The sequence below is a fragment of the Protopterus annectens genome, chromosome 10.part0 (genome assembly GCF_019279795.1).
Source record: "Protopterus annectens isolate FY-2018-M chromosome 10.part0, PAN1.0, whole genome shotgun sequence".
NCBI classification, from domain to species: Eukaryota; Metazoa; Chordata; order Ceratodontiformes; family Protopteridae; genus Protopterus; species Protopterus annectens.
In genome coordinates, this window is record NC_056744.1 from 520,915,324 (window position 1) to 520,939,444 (window position 24,121).

At 36.4% G+C, this 24,121-nt stretch overlaps 1 protein-coding gene across 4 annotated transcripts in view; it reads right to left on the minus strand.

The window, feature by feature from the left end:
• LOC122813204 (voltage-dependent R-type calcium channel subunit alpha-1E-like) overlaps positions 1-24,121 on the minus strand; it is a 4,399,719-nt gene that overhangs the window by 3,856,052 nt on the left and 519,546 nt on the right. For 3 of the 4 annotated variants that reach the window (XM_044085385.1, XM_044085384.1, XM_044085386.1), the window contains exon 1: positions 12,420-12,530. In XM_044085385.1, the coding sequence (XP_043941320.1) occupies positions 12,420-12,445 (26 nt within the window). In that variant the 5' untranslated portion in view covers positions 12,446-12,530. Of the gene's footprint in view, positions 1-12,419; positions 12,560-24,121 lie in introns of those variants that run through there. The other variant, XM_044085387.1, reaches the window with a different exon arrangement.

Consider the following 24,121-nt stretch of genomic DNA (forward strand, 5'->3'; position numbering starts at 1 on the left):
GTCTCAGAGTTGAGTTCTATATTTCTCTGCATATTTGTATCCTCTGTTATTTTAATTTGTTTGTGGTATATAAATTACTATGGCTTGTTTTGTACTGTTGTGTCAGACACTATGCGGTTAGCAAATGTAATAAATAAATAAAATAAAAAATAAACAGAATTAACATTATACAGACAGTAGTATGTTGATTGATCTACAGTCAAACATCTAAGAACGTGAAGTGAAAAGGGCCCTAGAAAGCTTTGGGAACAACAAGACTGCAGAAAGCCATGGGATTCCAGCTGAACTGCCAAAATCCTTCAATATAATACTATTACAGTGCTGCTTGGAATTTGATAACAACTTTGATAACACAGCGATAAACAATAGCCTCGATAAGGTCAATTTATATTCCAAACCCAAAAAGGAGAATTACGAAAGTGTGTTCAAATTATCTAACAGTTGCAATAAGATAGTGGTCAAAACCCTACAAGGTAGAATCTAATAGTATATGAACCAAGAACTGACAGATATGCAGGCTGGATTTAGAAGAGGCAGAGGGACCAAAGATGATAGTGCCAGCATCTACTGGATAATGGAGAAAGCAATGGTTCATAGGTTCATAGGTTCATACTAGGCTATCTGCCCGAGGGCATTTACAAGCCTAGCCCATCGTTTTGTGGCTTACGCCACCCCTTTAGTATGGGGAACTATACCCATTATTTTGCTGTGCCTCTGTCGAGCAGTGACACTGAGGTAATCCCTGGGGTATATCTGCGATCTCCCATCCATTGGTCAAGATTTCTCTTGAACAAGGCCAGCGAGGTGCTCTGCCTCACATGTACCGGGATTTTGTTCCACAGCATAGGGAGTCTTTGGGTGATGAATCTATCCCTCCAGCACGTCCTATTAATAGCAGTGTCGAGGTTTAAGTCTCCCGCCCTTGTGGCTCTGATGGATCTAGATTTTTTGAGGTGAAGCATATTCATCAAATCTGGGTTTGACATGGCCTTGTATGTTAGGCAATGGTCACCTCTGTGCAAGTGGCGACTGAATAGAGCTGGAGTTCTTTCAGTCGGGCAGCATAGGACAGATTTTGAGACCCTTTATCCTTTTGGTGAGGAACTTTTGTGGCCTCTCCAGCTGCTGCAAGTGTCGGGTCAGATACATCCCGAATGGGGCATTGTACTCAATCATTGGTCTGATGAGTGATGAGTAAAGGGAGACTATGACCTCCCTTGATCTAGATGAGAATCCCTTCATGATAAGGTGGGCAATGTAGAAGGTCTTCCTAACTACTTTAGCTACATGGGTGTCGAATGACAGACTACTATCAACCTGGGTCCCCAGGTCCCTGATAACTTCTTCTGTGCTCAGTGGATTGCCACCTATTTGGTAGCTAGGGGTAACCTTGTTTTTCCCAAAGGGTATGACAATGCATTTTTTGGCATTTAACTTCAGGCCGTGGCTCTGGCACCAGTTATCCATTTCTGTGAGACCCTTCTGAAGGATATCTGTGTCAGATGTGTTTTCTACTATGGCGCCCAGTTTGCAGTCATCTGCAAACTTTGTCAGCCATAACCCTCCTGTGTTTGCTTGTACTTCGGAAAAGTAGATGCCAAACAAGAGTGGGCCCAGGACTGAGCCCTGTGGGACACCACTTGTGACAGGTTTTGAGTCTGACATGGCGCCAGCAACTCTGACCCTGTGGGTTCTGTCACTCAGCCAGTTTGCAATCCATCTTGTGATGTATGGGTTAACGTCAAGAAGAACATTTACTTTTGTCTAGAGTCTAGGCCATAACAAATCTGAAAACTGCTTAAGAGAAATGGGGATACCAGCAAACCGTATTTGCCTCAAGAAGAATCTGTATATAGAACAAAAACTGCAAAAGCTGACTTGTTGCACAAAGAAAAAAAATGAAACAAAAAAACTAAAAATATTATTCTTACCCTATTAGTTCTTCTGAAATAGAAGGGGAAGATGAGGAGGCAGTGGTCAATTTTATTTTCCTGGCTTAAAGTCTCTCTGTAGATGGTCTCTGTAGCCATTAAATTAACAGAAATTGTTTTTTGGAGACAGCTATGGCCAACCTGGATATAATTTTAAAGAGTAAAGAATCACATTGTTAACAATGACTGAGTAGTTAAAGTTATGGATTTCCCAGCAGTAACAGGGTTATGAGAGTTGGACTATAAGTATACCTATGCACTACAAAACTGATGTCTTTCAATTCTGGTTTTAGACAAAGCTTTTGAGAATTCCTGGATTGCAAGACATTTGAACATGTCATTATTTAAGGAAATAAATCCAAACTGTCCACTAGAAGGCCTGGCAAAAAATGTAATGCTCTGATACTTTGACCACATAATGCAAAGATCGGATTCAAAAGAGAAGATGACACTGATACTGGCAAAAATTGAAGGCAAATAAAGAAGTGGACAGCAGAGGCTAAAGTGGATGGACAGAATTACTGAAGTAATGAATATGAAGTTGCAAGAACTTATCAAAATGGTTCTTAACAGACAGGCCAAGATTCAGACTCAACTAAATAACTATACAGCAACAACAAAACACACACACACACACACACACACACACACACACACACACACACACACACACACACACACAACACACACACACACACTCACACACACACACACACACACACACACACACACACAAAACGCAAAAAAATAAATATTGACTACACTTTTGAATTCCTGGCTGCTATTTACTTAAAAAAACAATCAGACACCTACATACAACTAAGTTGTAACAAACTGAAAGAGTAGTCAATCAAAAAAAAAAATGGTTCAAGAAAGGCAAACATTTAAACATATTGTTCTCGATTGCAGTGCTTCCCTGTACCTTCTTTTGCAAAAAAAAAAAAAATATATATATATATATATATATAATCGACAGGCCGAAGACCGGGAAGTGTAATGACCTGGTAGTAGTAGTAGTAGTATGCTGACAGGAGGGGAGTAGACGACAGGACAGGTAAGTGTTGAATACTCAGGGATGTAGGGGTAGTGTGTGCGTGGAGTGAGTGGGGTAATGTAGGAGAGGGGGTGTTGGGCAGGTAGGAGATAAAGTTGTCGAGCGTTTCTGGCGTCGGTTATTTCCTGTCGTGAAATGGTTCGGATGGGGCATAGACATATATATATATATATATATATATATATATATACACACACATACATATCACCAAAGAATTAAAGCAACCCTGAAGCACCCATGTAGAAAAATAATTTGTAACAAAGCTTTAATGATAAACAGACAAAAACAAAACATGCTACTGTCAATAGAAGACTGACTGTGTTGCAAAACAGGAAGTGTTAATATTTTATGAACAGGACGTTGGTATATAGGCAACTCAAAATTTCCTAAAAGGCTTTCCCTCATTACAATAATTATAAAAAAAACCAAGATTTCTAAATAAACAGCAGATAGAGGAAACTGTATATGGAACGACTTGGAAAGATAAAATAGAAATAGGCAAGAAGATAAAAAAATGGACTTTAATGAAAAAAGTGAAGAAATACTAGTCATAGGACAAAATAACCCTACTTTTTCATAACATAATGGCAAAACAAAAAGAAAAAAAATATGTAGGTATCTATCACACCTAGATTAAATAATCAGAAGCATGAAAGGGCAGCAGCAGAGGTTTGATTCAGGGAGCAGACAAATGTAGTATCATACAGCTATGCAATAGTTTTTGCCACTGATTACATAAGAATGTGTACTCCCAGGTACATCTAGTTTTTACTTCTGTATAATTCGTATCATATCCTGATCAGATGTAACCTGCATTTCTGTCTTCTTGAGATTTCTTCGCTGACCTTCATCAGGAAATGTACTATACAGGAAACAAATTAATTTAATAATATAAATAAAAACATATACAAGACAATGGGTTGGCCCTGCCAAGTGCAATGATAAATTTCTGGAGGCAATTAAGGCAGAGAGATCTCAGGCTGTTAGCCTGAGTTCAGAATATATGATGGAAGGAAAAGATTTAAGCAAAGAGTGGAAGTTTTAGGACTCTTACCCACAAAGATCGGAAAGGACAAATAAGGATGCGATATGAGCCTGTAATATTACTTATATTTCACACACACAAACACACATATGAATATATATAAAACATTTTATTTATTTATTTATTTACAGGGGTCAAGCCTCCCTGTTCCTTCAATCATTTTTTGTTCCAATTTTTTGAGTTTTTTGCTATTGACTGTATTGATAATCTGTATTATTTTTATAATCAACAACTCATAGATAGATGGATAAAGAGACATACAGATACAGTATACATAAGCAAACTATTTGCCATTTTTTAATATAATTTTATTTATTTTGACTCCTAGCAGAATAATTCTCATCATCCATTTATGTGTTTGGAGCAGTCCACAAAATGCTATTACCAAGAAATTACTAGACAGAAAATACCAGTAAAATGGTTTTATTTTTAAGTTAAGATTAAGGTTACAAATCTAACTCTTCCTGTATGGAATGTGTACTTATTAATACATTTATAACTGTTTGTCTGCAATTGTAATAGCATACATTATTCTAAGTATAATGGCGTAATATTGATCCTGTTTTATAACTGAGGAGAAACTGGTTCACAGGTGGGGTTGGTGGTTTTATGTGATTGCATATAAAATAAACAGCTAGACTACTGGCCATGTAAACATAAGGATGTGTGGACTTTGAAGCATACAATATGATATTGTTTCAAAATGCCAGCTGTAATGCCCACATATTTAGTAGAATAACATCTGAATTGATTTGTCAGTTAGCTCAAGTATCATTTTGTCATATGGCTATAATATTAATTTTAGTATATATCTGTTGGGTTACTCGGTAGATTATCCTTATCTACAGCTAATGCGATAAAATAAATATCATTTTGTCATATGACTATAATATTAATTTTAGTATATATCTGTTGGGTTACTCGGTAGATTATCCTTATCTACAGCTAATGCGATAAAATAAGTATCATTTTGTCATATGACTATAATATTAATTTTAGTATATATTTGTTGGGTTACTCGGTAGATTATCCTTATCTACAGCTAATGTGATAAAATGTCCTTATGTGCAATGCAAGCAATCAAGCATAGTTACTGCATCACATTCCTCCTAAATGCTAAACTTAATATGAAGACTAATCATCTGCACAAGTTTGAGTGATCACACCATGCACTTTACTCAGTTCTCTTTCTTTGTATACATACTAATGCATGATTTCATTTGTATGAACCTGGGCAAAGAATTTGATTTTTTTCATATACAGCTAGAACAGTGGTACTTTGTCAAACATACACGTAAATAAATGTACAAAATGGAGCGACCAGTGTTGACCAAAACCACTAGTACAAAACATACACTATCAGCAGTCAGGATATCTCAAAAAGGTTTTCTGGTATAGTCAACCACAAATAGCAGCAACCAAAGAATTCAGCAATAAAATCCACTTTAATAGTAAAACTGGAAAACCAATGGATTGAGCGCTTTCATCCCCTGACCGGGGATTTCATCAGAATCAACACTCATTTCATTTGAACCTGTAATTTCAAACTCCAACCTTCCCATCAAAGCAGACCTCTCAATAGCTTTAATACTATTTAAAGGAAGTCTTCCTTAGTACAATATTGTCAAGGACAAAAACACAGTTGAAATATCAAAGGTATAACCACCAGAACCACCATAGCTATTGAGAGGTCTGCTTTGATGGGAAGGTTGGAGTTTGAAATTACAGAGAAGACTTCTAGTATTAAAGCTATTGAGAAGTCTGCTTTGATGGGAAGGTTGGAGTTTGAAATTACAGGTTCATATGAAACGAGTGTGGATTTTATTGCTGAACTCTTTGGTGGCTGCTATTTGTGATCAACTACACAACAAAACTTTTTCTAGATTTCCTGACTGCTGACAGTGTGTGAAACATACATGTAACACAATTCTAGGGCAAATAACGAAAGACTGCTACACACACACACACACACACACACACACACACACACACACACACACACACACACACACACACACACACACAAACTTACTGAAGTTCTGAAAGGTTAATACTTCAGCAACTGTAACAAAATTTGTGAAATCATTTGGTAAATTTGTTGATTAGGTGGATTAAGCTCTGTGGAACTGCATGAATTGTTTCACTGGAGACCACTGTACTTCACAGAGGTACTATTTTTATTTTAAATAATTTTAGAAACTTTTGCACCATAACCATTATGACCATTGTCTACTTCTCAATTTAAATGGCTGTTATTCCATAATAATATTCTCAAGTGAAGTTCAGACTTCATGGTACACTGCAGACCACCTTTAAAATATGAATAATTTGCCCACTTTAGGGCATACAGTTACTGGTAGCTCAACAACATACAACTCTACTGTTTTGGTCTAATAGTTGTGTTTAACAACATGTATGCACTGCATCAAACAAGGAAAAGACATACCCAGAACGGAACTCATGTCCTTTATTACTAAGATGTAAATTCACAGCATGAAGGCAATGTTTAGCTCAAAAATGTTGATTTTGAATTTTTGGAATATAGTTTCTGAATGTGTCCTCTATTTTTTGTCTTGGTAACTCACAACACTGAGAGAAGGTAATACATTTAAGGGTCAAAATGAATGCTATTCCTCATCGCAAAGTAAATCTGGCAGATATGGTGACATATGCTATGTATGTTCAGAGCCAAGGTAAGATAATGCCCACCTAAGAACCTGTGGCTTTTCTGCAGGCTGCACATTCCCACATAGTTGTTAAGACGTTGCCTACTTAACTACATTTTTTCTTGTGATATACTTTCTTGGATACTTAGTCAAACACTCCCAATTTATGGTTCAGTAATAAAAGTTATTTTTATCATGGATTATTGACCATCAGTTTCAATAACTCTGTTGAGAATTTTAATTATAGGAGAGTGACACATTGCTGGATCTTTAAACCTACAGTGATATAATTATGACAAGTGTGTTATTCATATATATATATATATATGATCAATACAACACTACACCGAACTGTAAAAACTACTGCAGCCAAAAATAAATGTATAAAAGTTGTCCCAGGTAACGCCACAGTAGTAACCAAGGCTGCGATATACAAACTGAACAGTTCTTGAAATTCTCTCCCTTCGAAATGAGAGTGACAATTATAGAGATAACAACGTATAGAAATGACAACGTATCAGTTGAACAAAGCACCATTCATCTTAAAAGTTGTGCCACAGTCAACACTCTATGTATTCCATATACTTCAGAATAAAAGGAAAAAAGTTCGTATATTCCAAACAAACGACTTTATTGTTAGCGCTTTCACCCACAGGCTTCATCAGACAATGAACACAATTAAAATCTCTCCATTTAAATAACATTCTTCTATTTCCATAAACCAATCATATTAAGGTGTTTAAAAAATCAATTACATCACTTCCTTCCTTTTCATGAAATACGCTAGCTATAAAAATGGGTTTCACAAATTAATTTAATCTACCCCTAACCTAATGAACACATATAACTCTAAAATTCATATACTCACAAATCTATAATAAATATCATATAAAACAATTTAAAACATATATGTAATGTATATATAAAAAATATATGCATATTAACTATTCATAAAACAATAAATTACTTGATAGACAGCTTTCTTTTCTTCAACATGGGCTTTAATGGGACCTTGTCATTGAGACCAGGGCTGACGTCAGCCCTGAGTCGTATTATCCATTTTAACTCGCATTCTTCTGTAAAATTACATATATCGCCACCTCTTGATGTAACTTCAATGTGTTGCAATACCATAAAACTAAATCCATGTGGTGGTCCCATCACATTTATATGCTTCGCAAGTGCATTATGTAAATAACCAATACGTATATTATAAATATGGTCTCTAATTCTCTCACGTAATCTCCTATTGGTCTTGCCAATATAGAATACGCGGCATTGAGTGCACTTGGCGAGATACACTATGTTCTCACTTTGACAATCAGTGTGTGTATTAAAAGAAAACTTCTTCTTAGTTTTTGGATGCATAAACTCACATTCTGTGTTTATATACCTACGCTGTCCACAATTGCCACATGGTATGGTATTGACAAGCAACCTATCTCTTTCTACCTCTTTTTTGACTAGAGGGCGGTGGCATAACATACGTTTTAGATTTTTCCTATTCTTAAAAGTATAGGATGGTGATGGTCTGACTATATTAGCTATTCTTTCATCCAACAACAATGTGTCCCAATGCTTAGCTTCTAGTCTGTTTAAGTTGGAAGAGTATAAACAATATGTCTGGTTCTACAGACGCTTTGTAGACTATGTCTTCCTCATTTGGGGAGATAGTGAACAGAAATTATTAGAATTTGTAGAGAAGATTAATTCACTAACTACATATTTGGAGTTTGCAGTAAGTTATTCCAGGTTGAGTATTCCATTTCTAGATGTATGCGTAGAAAGGCTTACAAATGGGCTACTTAACACCTCGATTCATAGGAAAAAATGTTACAGGAATACTATACTCCATCGTGATAGCATGCATCCACGCTTTGTATTTAATAACGTAGTTAAGGGTCAATGCATGCGAGCATCAAGACTGAACCCCCTAGAAGGTAATTATAGGAATGAATTAGAGAGTTTATAAACCAGGTTTCAACAGCGTAGGTATAATAATAGGGAATTGAATGTAGTGTTTGATACAATGGACGAACTGAGAAATACAAGGGCCAAACCCTATTTTTCAGTTGAAGGGAATATGAATGAAATGGGCCAATTGGAAAGGAATACTGAATTTTTAAGAATCCCTTTATATTACACAGCAGACATAGGCAAAATAAAGGAAATTATAACTAAACATTGGGACACGTTGTTGGATGAAAGAATAGCTAATATAGTCGGACCGTCACCATCCTATTCTTTTAAGAATAGGAAAAATCTAAAACGTATGTTATGCCACCGCCCTCTAGTCAAAAAAGAGGAAGAAAGAGATAGGTTGCTTGTCAATACCATACCATGTGGCAATTGTGGACAGTGTAGGTATATAAACACAGAAAGTGAGTTTATGCATCCAAAAACTAAGAAGTTTTCTTTTAATACACACACTGATTGTCAAAGTGAGAACATAGTGTATCTCGCCAAGTGCACTCAATGCCACGTATTCTATATTGGCAAGACCAATAGGAGATTACGTGAGAGAATTAGAGACCATATTTATAATATACGTATTGGTTATTTACATAATGCACTTGCGAAGCATATACATGTGATGGGACCACCACATGGATTTAGTTTTATGGTATTGCAACACATTGAAGTTACATCAAGAGGTGGCGATATATGTAATTTTACAGAAGAATGCGAGTTAAAATGGATAATACGACTCAGGGCTGACGTCAGCCCTGGTCTCAATGACAAGGTCACATTAAAGCCCATGTTGAAGAAAAGAAAGCTGTCTATCAAGTAATTTATTGTTTTATGAATAGTTAATATGCATATATTTTTTATATATACATTACATATATGTTTTAAATTGTTTTAAATTGTTTTATATGATATTTATTATAGATTTGTGAGTATATGAATTTTAGAGTTATATGTGTTCATTAGGTTAGGGGTAGATTAAATTAATTTGTGAAACCCATTTTTATAGCTAGCGTATTTCATGAAAAGGAAGGAAGTGATGTAATTGATTTTTTAAACACCTTGATATGATTGGTTTATGGAAATAGAAGAATGTTATTTAAATGGAGAGATTTTAATTGTGTTCATTGTCTGATGAAGCCTGTGGGTGAAAGCGCTAACAATAAAGTCATTTGTTTGGAATATACAAACTTTTTTCCTTTTATTCTGAAGTATATGGAATACATAGAGTGTTGACTGTGGCACAACTTTTAAGTTGAATGGTGCTTTGTTCAACTGATACGTTGTCATTTCTATACGTTGTTATCTCTATAATTGTCACTCTCATTTTGAAGGGAGAGAATTTCAAGAACTGTTCAGTTTGTATATCGCAGCCTTGGTTACTACTGTGGCGTTACCTGGGACAACTTTTATATATATATATATATATATATATATATATATATATATATATTATACTGCAAGAATATTGTAGGGTGAAAAGCAAGAATAAGGTAGAACTAAATCTCACAAGTCCTAAAAACATTGCAGCATGATTTTAAAGTTTTATAATTTAAAGTGATCAAATAATAGTTTAAAATAGATAACAAGAAAAACAGTCAACCAATTAGTTCATAATTATATAAATAATGCATGATCATTTTGAGAATAAAAGTATCCAATGTGGTATTTGTAGAAGAGAAATCCTGTATACAAAGGTTTATGCAGTTTTGAAAAAAATAAACAATTTAACAGACTTGATTTAACAATACCAAACTTAATGCATTTATTGAAACAGTAAGTGTGCTCACACTGCTCCATAGGGAAAGACACAATTATTAAAATCAGCATTTAAAAAAATGCAGTAAACAGAGTCAAAATCAGACAGAAATTAAAAAGAAAGGTTTGCAGAAACAATGCTTCTATTCTAGAGAATTACATACTGCTAGATATCAGTAACCATTCAAATGCATCGCAGTTATGGGAAACTGTTAAAAAAAGCTAGCAGAATTTTAACAGTAAAAAAACCTATTCAAGCATTCATGTTGGACTTGGACTTCATTAAGAAATCCTATCAGTTGTTGGTTATAAATAAAATAAACCTGTACTACACTACAAATTATTTCCGGTAATACTGATTATATAGTTGAATTTCATTCCTTTATCAGCAGAACCAGCATGGTTTTAGATTTTTAATTCTATTTGTTTATTTATTCTCCTGAGAGTGATCATTCAGTAATATTGAACAAAGCAGAGTTTGTTTTTTGTAAATATTTATGTGAGTTTTGATTCCGTGAAAAATACTTGAATTATCATGAAAAACTTTATTAATGAACTATTAAAAACAGTTTTCTGAGGCCAACATCACATCCTTCTTTAGACAGATCATATGTCACAGCGACAGTAGAATATCATCTGTCATAGTTGTACATGTATATGTACAACATGCCACCTAGTAAGGAACTCCGAGTCCACCAACTCTGCACAGACACGGAAAAGCTAAGACCAAATGTCAATTCAAAAATGAATAAAACTAAAGAACACAATACAGCAAAATGCATACTTTTCTGTGACCATCATAACTAAATTGTATTCATTTCTTCATTATTAATGACACTGGTAACCTCTGACCAAACATTCTTCTTCACTCTTATAGTTGAGGTTAGATACCAATAGTATAGAAATTACCACATGGTAGCTATTAACATATAGATGTCTTTTCATATTTTCTCCATTTATGCTGTCTTAAGGCACTTCAAGTTATATTTTTGTGAAGCTATATGGTATATTGTGGGAAATGTAGACACAAAAATGTACTTTTGAAAATTGCTATCTGATATTATTCTTTGTCTATGTTTCAGAAAAAGAATTATATTTTACAATGCATGTTAACATTTTTGTATAGCTTTCTCAATATTTTCTTAATACTACAATTACCATCTATGTAGTTAGACTTGTTATAGTACAGGCATCTAATACCATATTCTACTGTTTGTAGACTTCATCTATGAAAAAGCTCACACTTACCCTGCTTCCCTATATAAACAGAATCAGAAAACCTCTGAACTAGATACCATTGAGAAAATATGCATATATTTATCACTAATAGTATACTGTTTCTCAGATTTGTAAATGTTTCTGAAAGCTGTACAGCAATAGAACTGATGATAACTTTTTAAGCTTTTGTTTCTCTGTATTACATTAGTACATTCACAATATTGTCCTAGTGCTGAAATGGCACGTTTTACCACAATTTGCATAGCATTGTAGATGTTTCTTATGAAAGCAATTATATACATTTGTTTCCATATATTCCATAGTATGTTTAAAGAAGCCTCTAATTTAATAATGCTATGAAATGCTAGTCACATCACACAAAATGCTTCATTAAGTGTAAAATAGATAAATAAGTGAAAGTAGAGTTTTTCAACAAAACAATACTATAGCTTTATGGCTGATGAAAGATGCAAATAATAGCTAGAAAATGCATTAGATCAAAGTGGCTATTTAATGCAACAAGATGATTGCAGAGTATTATTATTCTAATAATTGTATTCTATATTTTTTTCTGAATCTCTTGTCATGAGATACAAAGGAAATCCTGTGAGGCTTAAATGAATGTACATATGCTATTTATGTCTCTTTCCAGTGGAATGTTGACTTGTCCTTTCAAACATTGATTTATGCTGAAAATAAGGTTTGTAGAAAATAAAATTGAACACTGTATGTCATGAAAAATATAACTGCAATTGCAACTTATAATCATCTGTACTTACCCACTTAGCACCACAATAAAGTCCATGACATTCCATCCATTTCTTAGATATGATCCTTTGTGGAATACAAACCCTAAGGCAATAATTTTTATTCCTGCTTCAAAGCAGAAGATTCCAATAAAATAGGGTTCGGTTTTTTCCTGCGGGATAAAAAACTGACATCAGAAAGAAGAAAAAACAAATAACCAAATATCAAATGGCTAACATCTGACAATACTGCTGCAATGTTTCTGTTTGCATTTGTACTCCTGTTTTAAGAAGTATGACAAACCTGCTATCCAGGTATTTAAACTAAGGAAAGCCTATCAGTACACTACTTCTAGAACAAATGTTGAAAAGGACTAGCACAATAAATTAAACATAATCACTTCAATGAACTTTTGAGTCTTTACAGAAAATGAAAAGTCAAAGTGCTTCAGGCAACAGTAGTATTTAAATACATTAACTCAAAGTATACATCAGATTACTGCATTTATGTTCTGACATATATAAATAAGCATTGTAGATACATAATTTAATGGGCTTAACTATTTTTTACCAACCAAATGTTTCATATATATTAAACAATATGTTATTGTGGTAATTGAGAAATTAAATAATTATGAAGTTTTGGTTTTAATATGACTTTTATATTTCAATATATGCAAAATATTAAAGAATAGCATTCTCCAGCTTGTAGAGGATCAAAACAGACATACTTGAGAAATGCTGAAATGGAACAGGTCTTCATCAGGGAATGTAAATTCATGCATCCTATAAATCTTAAGAAAATGATTTCTACAAAAGAGTACACTTTAAATAATAAAGTTGAATTCAACACTTTATCCTATCTGGTAGTCCCATAAATTAGAACACTTGCTCATGCAGTACAGAATTGTGTTATACAATTTTCACAAATCTAGGTTCGACTTGATATAATATCCTTAAAAGCTAGTTGAGAAATCTTCTCTTCTTAACCAATTTTTGGTCATAAAACACTCAGCGATTATGTTGTTGAAAACATTAAGAAATACCCTTCTAAGGAAATAGTGTCAGAGTTATACTAAAATGATGTAAATGCAGACTTGGATAACAGAAAAAAAAAAGGCTTTTATAAAGACTATTTTTAATATGAGACCAAACACTGTTGATTAAATTACAGGGTCAAAGCACATGTAATGAATAAGGAATCAAGTTATTATTCCATATTACACAATAAAGGTTAATTATTGGTCAAACATGTACATGCTGATTTGACACCCCAGTCATTGTGCCAATTGTAAATTTAGCATATACCAATAGAAAGAAGTCCAGCCACTAAATTATTGCAGAGTGGCCTGACTTTCTATTGGGAAATGTACAGCCTAGCCATCCCTAATATATTTTATGATGGATAGAGCAACATATGAGAAAAATTAGGACATTCTGCAAAACTCTGGACATTTAAAATGCATGGTTACCAGTACTACAATCGATCGTAGTTCCATCAGCCTTACCTTTCAGCTATCCAGAATTTTGCAGAATATCCACCACTTTCCTTATACTTTTGCCCTATCCCTAATAAGATTTTGAATGTTCTTATAAATCATTGAGGATTTCTGTTATTCAATCATACCAGACAATACAGTTTCATGTTTTCCACTGTTCACAAAAGAGAGAGAAAGAGAGAAAGATAGCAAGAGAAAGGCGAAGTGCTACTAGAATTTTGTCTTCATGATCACTTCCTTTGCACTGCAGTGATTTATTACCGAAGTATGGCGATGCATTTACACTAAGCATATGCATGTTCATCAGTATACATGGTAAAAAGCACTACACAAGTGCTTTATAATCAGGCACACTGATGTCCCACTCACCAGGCTGAACAAGGAGAAAATTACAGTCAGCTGCCTGTCAGGTGCCAGGATCCGCCACATAACGCATGCACTCAAGTCACTCCACAACAAGTACAAATACAACTCTGTCATTGTCCATGTTGGAGTGAATGACTTGAGACATACCTCCCTGGACTACATGAAGAGAGACATGGAAGAGCTCTCAGATCATGTTGCGCAGGCATATATGACCCTAGCCCTGAGTAGCATCCTACCTTTGCCCAGAATGATACCACAGTATAAGGACAAAATGATTGACTTCAACAATTAGCTAAGCTTCTGGTGTCATTCAAAGGGATCCATTATCTGTCTGCCTGGGATGACATGATTGACAAACCACGATGCTTTTCCAGAGATGGTCTGCACCTGTCACCCCTGGGATTCAGGTTACTGGCTAAAGCTCTTACCACCCCTATAGTGCCTTTTTTAGGCAAGGTTCAAAGGACAAAACCACCACTGTTACAGATACAAGCATTCAAAATCTGAAGGTAATGTTACTCAATGCTAGATGTCTAAACCTCAAAATGCACTCTCTCGGAGCACTCCTAAAAATGGAGAACATCGATATCTGTGCAGTAACTGAGACCTTGTTCAAGGCTTCAGAGAGCACCCCTGCAATACTAGGCTACAACTCTTACCACATTTTTCAGCTACCAAACCAAGACCAAAACACTAAAGGTGGAGGAGTGTCCATATTCACCATATACATCCAGGCTAGTTGCCCAACACAATGCATCTGAAATTCTCCAGGTGCAACTAACACTACATAAGACTGCAATCCAAATTGTAGCTTGACACAGATCCCCCACTATGCCCCAAGATTCTCATTACACCTTTCTAAACATACTGGAAAATACTAAGATACAACCAAACACCCTAATACTGGGTGATTTCAACTACCCTGCCATTAACTGGGAAAACTACTCAGGTACCAACACCTTTTTCCAAAGGTTCTTGGAATTCATAAATTCCAATGCCCTGGATCAACTAATCCATTGTCCCACCAGGGGCTACAATATCCTAGATCTGGTCATTACCAACATGGGAGATAGATGCTCCACATCAGTGGTCACTCACTCATTGGTCAGGTCTTACCATAAGCAAATCACCCTTGACATCCATATCCCACCCCCAGTAAGGAAACCTCCGTACGAAACTTCTCCAAAGCCAACTTCATGCTACTCAAGTCAGAAGTGACAAACTTCATGACACCCATGCAGACAGGAGTTGAAAGTTCGACTGCTGAATCTTACACTAAGGCACGGTATGAGCACATCCACTCGTGCATCAATTGTGCCATCCCAAATAGAATCAAGATGTTTTCCTCCAAAAAAAGGAAGCCAATCTGGTGGTCCCCTGCCATAAACAAACTATACAACAGAAAAAAAAAACTATTGCAGAAAAGAGGAAAATCCCAGGATGCAAAAAACTCCTTTACCAGCCTCAGTAAGAAGCTGAGATCCTTCATAAAATCCTCCAAAGCTAGTTACAAAAATAAAATTGCCAAAGATTCCAAAGACAACCACAAGGCATTCTATAGTTATGTCAAGAATCTAAATGGCAATGCTCAGATATGCTCTAAGCTACAACAGAATGGCATTAAATATACTGATCCCAAGGATATTGCTAATATCCTGGCAGATTGATTTAGTGCCAACTTCTCCCCCCTCTCACCCCCTAAAGGGCCCATCTCAATACCAAAATATTGCCAAATTCTGGTAACCACGGCCACACAGGTAGAAACTGCACTCTCCAAAGCTGAGAATACAGCATCCATGGGACCAGATGACATCCTGGGCTGTGTACTACATGAACTACAAAATGAACTGGCACCTCACCTAAGTATCATGTTTAATCATAGCCTCACCTCAGGCTTTGTGCCCACTGAGTGGCGCACTGCTACAGTTTTCCCATGCCACAAGGGGGGATCCACCTTGGATTCCGGGAACTACCGTCCCATCAGTCTGACAAGCCTGATCTGCAAGGGCATGGAATGCATTATCATGGAACTTATAAACAAAAACATTGGCAACCTTCAAACACTGGATCCCACCCAGTTTGGGTTCATGAAGGGCCGATCTTGTCTCTTGAACCTGACTGACTTCTTTGAATCAGTCTCCAGAGCTGTGGACAAAGATAAAGCGGTCCACACAGCCTATCTGGACCTCGCCAAGGCCTTTGACACCATCCCCCACTCTGGAATCATAGATAAACTTACTAATCTGGGTATAAATCCCTACGTCACTCGGTGGGTTGCCAACTGGCTTACTGACAGAACCCAGACTGTAAATGTAGCCGACTCCAAATCCAGCTCCAGACAAGTGGAGTACCTAAGGGTTCAGTCCTGGGACCACTCTTGTTTGGCATCTACTTCTCTAAAGTGCAGGCCAGCACTAAGGAACTCTGGCTAACAAAGTTCACAGATGACTGCAAACTGGGAGCCATTACTGAATCCCCAAATGATGTGGATACTGTACAAAAGGGCCTTACAGAAACAGATGCTTAGTGCCAGAGCCATGGGCTCAAGCTTAATGCCAAGAAATGTATAGTTATCCCCTTTGGAAAAAAAACATGTACCCATGAATTACCACATAGGTGGCAGTACACTATACACTGAAAGTATGATGAGAGACTTAGGGACACAGGATGACAGCGGCCTCACCTTCAATAACCACATCGCCACAACAGTCAGGAAATCCTTCTATGTGGCACACCTCATCACTAAGTGCCTTTCATCCAGAAAAAAGGAGGTCATTGTCCTACTGTACTCATTCCTCATTAGACCCATTATAGAGTAGAATGCCCCATTTGGTATGTACCTCACAAGACATCTGCTACAGCTGGAAAGACTGCAGAAATACCTCAATAAAAGAATCACAGGCCTAAGGCAGATTCCCTATGCTGAGCATCAAAAAAAACTCCAGCTATACTCTGTGGCATACCGTCTACTCAGAGGTGATCTCTGCTTAACATACAAGGCCATGTCAAACCCTGAGCTGTTGGACATGCTCCACTTAAAGAAATCCCAATCCCTCAGAGACACATGCTCCAGGGATCTAAACCTTGTCATCACAATGAACAAAACATTCTGGAGGGATAGGTTCCTGACAGAGGCTCCCCATACTCTGGAATAGACTGCCCATACATGTCAAGCTGAGCGCCTCCTTGGCCTTCTTCAAAAGGAACCTTGACGATTGGATGGGAACTTCACCCCAGGGATCATGTCAGTCACTCTGCTAGACAGGGGTCCAGGGAAGTAAATATTGTGGTAAGAAATATCCAGGAAATTGTTATGGCTAGGCTTGTATAGGCCCTAGGGCCGATAGCCCAGCACCAACCTATGAACCTATTATACAACAAAATTATTTAAGAAAGGAAAGCAATTTACTTACTAAATAATGTCATTGCATAATAGCAATAACCCATTACTAGGTGAAGGTATCACAGGATTTGTATACAACCAGTCATGGTTCATTGCTAACTGAATAATATTAGGAAGGAAATGTATGTATTCCTGCTGGAATACAACAAGACAAGTAAGCCATGTACAATAACATACTGAGAAATAATTGCTTAGGTAATGTAATAAAGTGTATGTGTTCTAACACATTAGTTATTAATTGAGTAAATGTGCATTTCTTTTAAAGAAGAGCGCCAGTAGTTTGACATACACACAGATGAGTAATTCTTAAAGTGTATAATTGAATGAAAGAAATATGACAGGAAATGATTTCCTTGGAATACTTCATCTAGGGTGATATAATTTCAGGATTATCTTTTTTTATCTTTATTGTATTTGATAAGTGGAATTAACTTTAATTTAGCAATCCTGATCAGATGCAGAGAGTGTAAAGTGAAGCTTAAGGTTTAATTCAAAAGCAAAATACTGTTAAAAAACAAACAAAAGATCATTTCCAGCTAATTATTTATTGATTTATTTATGGATGAATGCATTGCCATTTGATAAAATGCATAGGTAGGCTAGTCAAGAGACTTTTTCAACCAACAGTTACGTGCACTAGACATTGGGAGATATCAAAATATTTAGAAAAGCAAACTATCTACAATACTAGCAGAGAGAAAACAACAGTAAATGCAGATTTACAGCAAATATGTTAAGGAGACAAATATTTACAATGCAGATAGAGAAAACAAACTTTTATTAAAATAGAGAGGCTCAAATTGATTAGCATAAAAAATATTTTGTACAAAGCAACACATTATTTATTATGATACTTGGATTTAAAGTGTTTCCTGCTGAATAAAAATTTTATTACATTTATAAATTTTCTTTAGAAAAGAATAAGAATCTGGAATAAGACATTTCAGATTAGAAGAAAAGATGTGAAATGTTTTGAATGTTTGTCAAGTAAGGGGATATGTTTAAAACATTAACTTTTAATTTAACACATTAAGGTATGTAACCATAATGCAGTATAAATGGGTTGTATTCACAGTGGCCTGACACAGTTAAAAGCTTAATAAGTTTTTCTCCCCTGTAGCTATCAGCTGCCCCAAGCTCTTCACCTCATTCATTGAGTCTACCTTAACCTTCTCCGAGTTCAACCTGACCTTAGACTGCTGCCAGTGAGGAAATAAGGGATGCAGATTGAACATCAAGGTACATGTTGGTGAGTGTATCATAACACACATTTCCTAACCTCTGTCTTTACAGCTCCATAATCATTGTCCTTGAGAGGTCCATGCACACTTATACACATGCACAAAGTCCTGATTGGGCAGTTTACTGCTTGTCCAGCACAGAGATGCCCATATGCTACATAGTACATCAAACCTTTATGTTGCCTGTCTCCCCTTCAAGATAGGCCCATCATCCATTCACTTTCACCCACCTCAGCTCTGACCCCTCCAGCATCCACGCTACTAGTCAAACAAGAGCCATCTGTGGTGTGGCAAGGTGTTTATCCTTCTGGTTCAAGGGGCCACCTAAATTTTAGTGATTCTTTTTTTTTTTAAGAACTTTATTGAATTTCAAATAAAGACAAGTGTTAACATAAGAGATTCAGAGATATTCTACTTGAATATATAAATCAAACTATATCAAACAAACATAACTAAACTATTTACAAAGATGTTCACAAATGTACTAGTGTTAATATACATCAGCAGATTTTAAATTGAAAGATTATTTTCCTAGCAATTCTATAACTTATTCCACCTATTATATTTAGATGTATTCCTGATAGATCTTGACTTGATGATCAAAGGCTGAAGATAGCAACCTTCAGTGAGAAGAGGTTTAAATTCTTGAACAGTGGGAGAGGTATCAAATTTCCAATTTCTTGTTATGATTTTCCTGGCAACAGCTAATATAGACCAAATCATTGGATATTTGATTTTTCTAATACAATCATGTACTGGTGTATTAAATAATACCATACACTTACATAATGTGAAATTATCTGAAAATAACCCTTGTAAAAATATTGTCTTCCCAATACTTCTTTAAAAGTACACAATCAAAGAACATATGTGATCAGTCAGCTTTCACTATATTCTTACATCTCCAACATATGCTATTATTTTTGTTAAATTTACTTATTGTGTATGGAGTTAAAAAGGATCTGTGTATATATTTATGTGCATATAATCTCCATTTAATTGAGGATGTGGTTTTGTTAGCTGATTCTAATATAAATTGTTTATCTTGATCATCAGGAGAATAATTATTGATAGTAAAGAAATAATTCCAGTAGTTCTTTGGATAAATATCTGAGTCATTTAAACCTTAGTGATTCTTAATGGAAAGTAATATAACTGCAGGTTTGGTAAATACAGAGCACCTTTAAATTTGGGGTTAGAAATTCTAAACACTACTATTCTTAAAATGTTATTACACTAAAGAAAATGTATTAAAAGTTTATTAATTGTGGTACATCCCATGCTTTTATTCCTGAATAAGTCTGCATTCATCTGTATACCGATTCCAACCCATTGTATTTATTTTCTGGCATATCTACAAGCACCTCCATGGGTGCATGGTTCATGCCATCCCTAATAGAACCAAGATGCAGTCTTCTAAAAAAAGGAAAACAATCTTGTAGTCCTCTGCTATTAACAAACTCTACAACAGAAGGAAGAAACTGTTGCAAAAGAGAACAAAATCCCACGAGTGGAGGAGCTCCCTGATCAGTCTCAGCAAGAAGGTGAGATCTCTCATAAAATGAAAATAAGATCACCAAAATTCACAGAACCAACCGATATCACCAACATCCTGGCAGACAGGTTCAGTGCCAACTTTACCCCCTCACCTCCTAAAGGGCCCATATCCATACCGGACGAATGCAGTGTCCCTGTAATCACAACTGAACAGGTGAAAGCTGCGCTATCGAAAGCCAAGAACACAGCATCCATGGGACCAGACAATATACCTGGCTGTGTTCTACATGAGCTTCAGAATGAACTAGCCCCCCCCCCACCTAAGCACCATGTTCAATTATAGTCTCAACAGGCTTTGTACCCACTGAATGGCACATGGCAACAGTTGTACCTCTCCACAAAGGGAGAGCCATCACGGACCCCTGGAACTATTGCCATATTAGCCTGATGAGCCTGGTCTGCAAAGCCATGGACGGTATTATCACGGAACTCATAAACAATGACATTGGTAACCTCCAAACTCTGGACACTATCCAGTTCGGATTTGTGAAGGGCAGATCATGTCTCCTGAACCTGGTCGACCTCTTTGAAACAGTCAACAAAGCCGTGGACAAGGGTAAGGCATTCCATACAGCCTATCTTGACCTTGCCAAGGCTTTCGACACCATCCCCCATTCTGGCATCATAAATAAACTCACCAAGCTGGGTATAAATCCGTACGTCACAAGATGGGTCACCAACTGGCTCACAGACAGAACCCATACTGCAAAAATTGCGGACTACAAATCTGACTCCAAACCTGTGACAAGTGGAGTACCACAGGGTTCAGTCTTTGGTCCCCTTCTGGTTGGGATTTACTTCTCTGAAGTGCAGGCCAACACAGAGGGCCTCTGGCTGACAATGTTTGCAGATGACTGCAAATTGGGTGCCATAGTAGAGTCCCCAACAGACGTGGACATCCTGTAAAAGGGCCTCACCAAGACTGATGCCTGGTGTCAGAGCCATGGCCTCAAGCTCAACACCAAAAAATGCATTGTCATCCCCATGAAGTACCACATAGACGGCAGCACACTTAACACTGAAGGTGTGATAAGAGACCTTGGGACTCTAGTGGACAGTAGCCTCTCCTTTGATAATCACATCATCACAGTAGTCAGGAAATCCTTCTACATAGTCCACCTTATCATGAAAGGGTTCTCATCCAGGAAAAAAGAAGTCATTGTTCCCCTTTACTCGGCTCTCATCAGATCCATTATAGAATATAACGTCCCATTTGGAATGTACCTTACAAGGCAGCAGCTAGAAAGCCATAAAAATACCTCACAAAGAGGATTATGGGACAGTTGCCCTATAATGACCACCTCAAAAAACTCCAGCTTTACTCCGTAGCATATCGCCTACTCTGAGGTGATCTCTGCCTAACATATAAAGCTATGTCAAACCCTGAGCTGCCTGACATGCTACACCTAAAAAATCCAAATCCCTTAGAAACACATGCTCTAGAGACCTAAACCTTGTCACCACAATTAACAGAACATGCTGGAGTGACAGATTCCTGTCCCAGAGACTTCCCATACTCTGGAAGAGACTACATGTCTATGTCAGGCAGAGTTCGTCACTAGCACTCTTCAAGAAAAATCTTGATGAGTGGATGGGTAATAGGAAATTCACCCTGGGAAACACATCGGTGGCCCTGCTAGACAGGGGCACAGGTAAATAGCATCCATGGGTGGCAAAAGCCAGGGAATCTTGATGGCCAGGCTTACATAGGCCCTAGGGCCAATAGCCTACTACCTACCTATGAACCTATTGTTCCCAGCATTATCCAGCTGTGTCTCTCATTTCCATAGATGTGGTCATATCTTCTAAAAGGAGGCTATGGCAGAATTTGGATGACTTCTACCATTCACAGAATGGCATCTATCTACAATCACTCATAATCTATGAGCAGCAATTAATGGAGAAACACAGTGTTCAACTGCATATTTAAAACCAGTTATAGTAAGCTTTATGGGAAGTAATGGTTCATGACATCACTGATGTGTGTGTCCAGAATCACAACATAATCACCAAAAACAACAGTGAAACCACACTCAAAACAATTATAATAAACCAGGTTACAATTGATGCTATGAAACAGCAGTAATGAAGGAGAATGGCAAAACAGGAAGATATTAGTGTGTGAAGATAAATGATCCACTAAGTTTGTTGTTTAAAACTTTTATTCCATGCAATGTAAAATATTGGTAAAGCCCTTTCATCCCTCTTGTGTGGGGACTTCATCAGAACCACATGAATACAACAGATATTTGTTTAAATAATAGCTCCAAATTATGAACCAATTAATCCACTATGACAACTTTCATTCATAAAATTCTCATAGATTTCTTAAAGAGACCGTTCGCATTTTTGACCATTTGAGAGTTATAAAATAATTAAATAAGCTCAAATCTCTTCCTGGTCTACCAAGTTTCATAATTAGCAGTTAAAATAAAATAAAATGACCACGATAGAATCATTTAATACATACTTAGTTAAAAATAGAAAATATTTATCTTAATAATTCCAGGTCACTGTTTAACTTAGTAACATATATAAAATTCTATTTAATCAATAAACAATAAATAAAGCAATAAAATATAAAATTAACAATTAAATTTGAAAAAATGTTAAACGCATGTTTATATTCTACCTTTACGTTTTTTAGCCCACCCTTCAAAATACGTTTCTCAGGTGAATTTAACTGTGTTTAAATTTTGTTTTTTTTTTTAAACCATTACAGTGATCGAAAACCACACACATGTGCACATGAGTACACACACACACACACATACACACATGCACAAAGACACAGACACGCACACTATGGTTGTTCCTTCTAGCAGTAGTGTTAGAGACATTAAAGAGATTATCAATACAAATTTGGTGATTTTCAAAAGTAACCCTATGAGTAGAATTTTATGAATGAAATGTGTCATAGTGGATTAATTGGTTCATAATTTGGAGCTATTATTTAAAGAAATGTTTGTTGTATTCATGTGGTTCTGATGAAGTCCCCACACAAGAGGGATGAAAGGGCTTTACCAATATTTTATGTTGCGTGGAAGAGAGGTTTTATAACTACAAACTTAGTGGATCGTTTATCTTCATGAACTAATATCTTGCTGTTTTGCCATTCAGAATCACAAAGCAACAACAATGGCAGAGGAATGTCACTGACCTAGTAAAGCAGAACTTTAGCAAGGCATGTGGTATAGCAGCAGAAAGGATAGAAAGGCTGCAAGCCTAACAGATGCAGAGAATGCCCTGTTATCCCTGCATGGTGATCTAGGCACAGGAATCAATCTTGGAGAAATGGACATTGGTGCAAGAATAGCCCAAATGTCCCTTACCTAAAAGAATAAGGCATCAGGTTGGCAGACCATACAGAATACAAATACAGCAACTGCAGGCATAGAGAGTGCAGCAAGCCACGCATATCAGTGCATGTGCTTATAGGTGTGTACTAGGCTAAGGGCCCTGGAGCTTCCTATATGCATGTCGATATTTAAGCAATTAGACATGATAGTGGAGATATGTGTCAGTTCTGCATATTATGTATGCCATCTGCATGCACACTCCCTCAACCTTCTAACCTTTCTGGTGCTCTATTGCATTCTGCCTTATAATATCAGTGACATTACTCTGCCATTGCTGCTATTTGAGGATCATGTACAATAGCATTTCTGA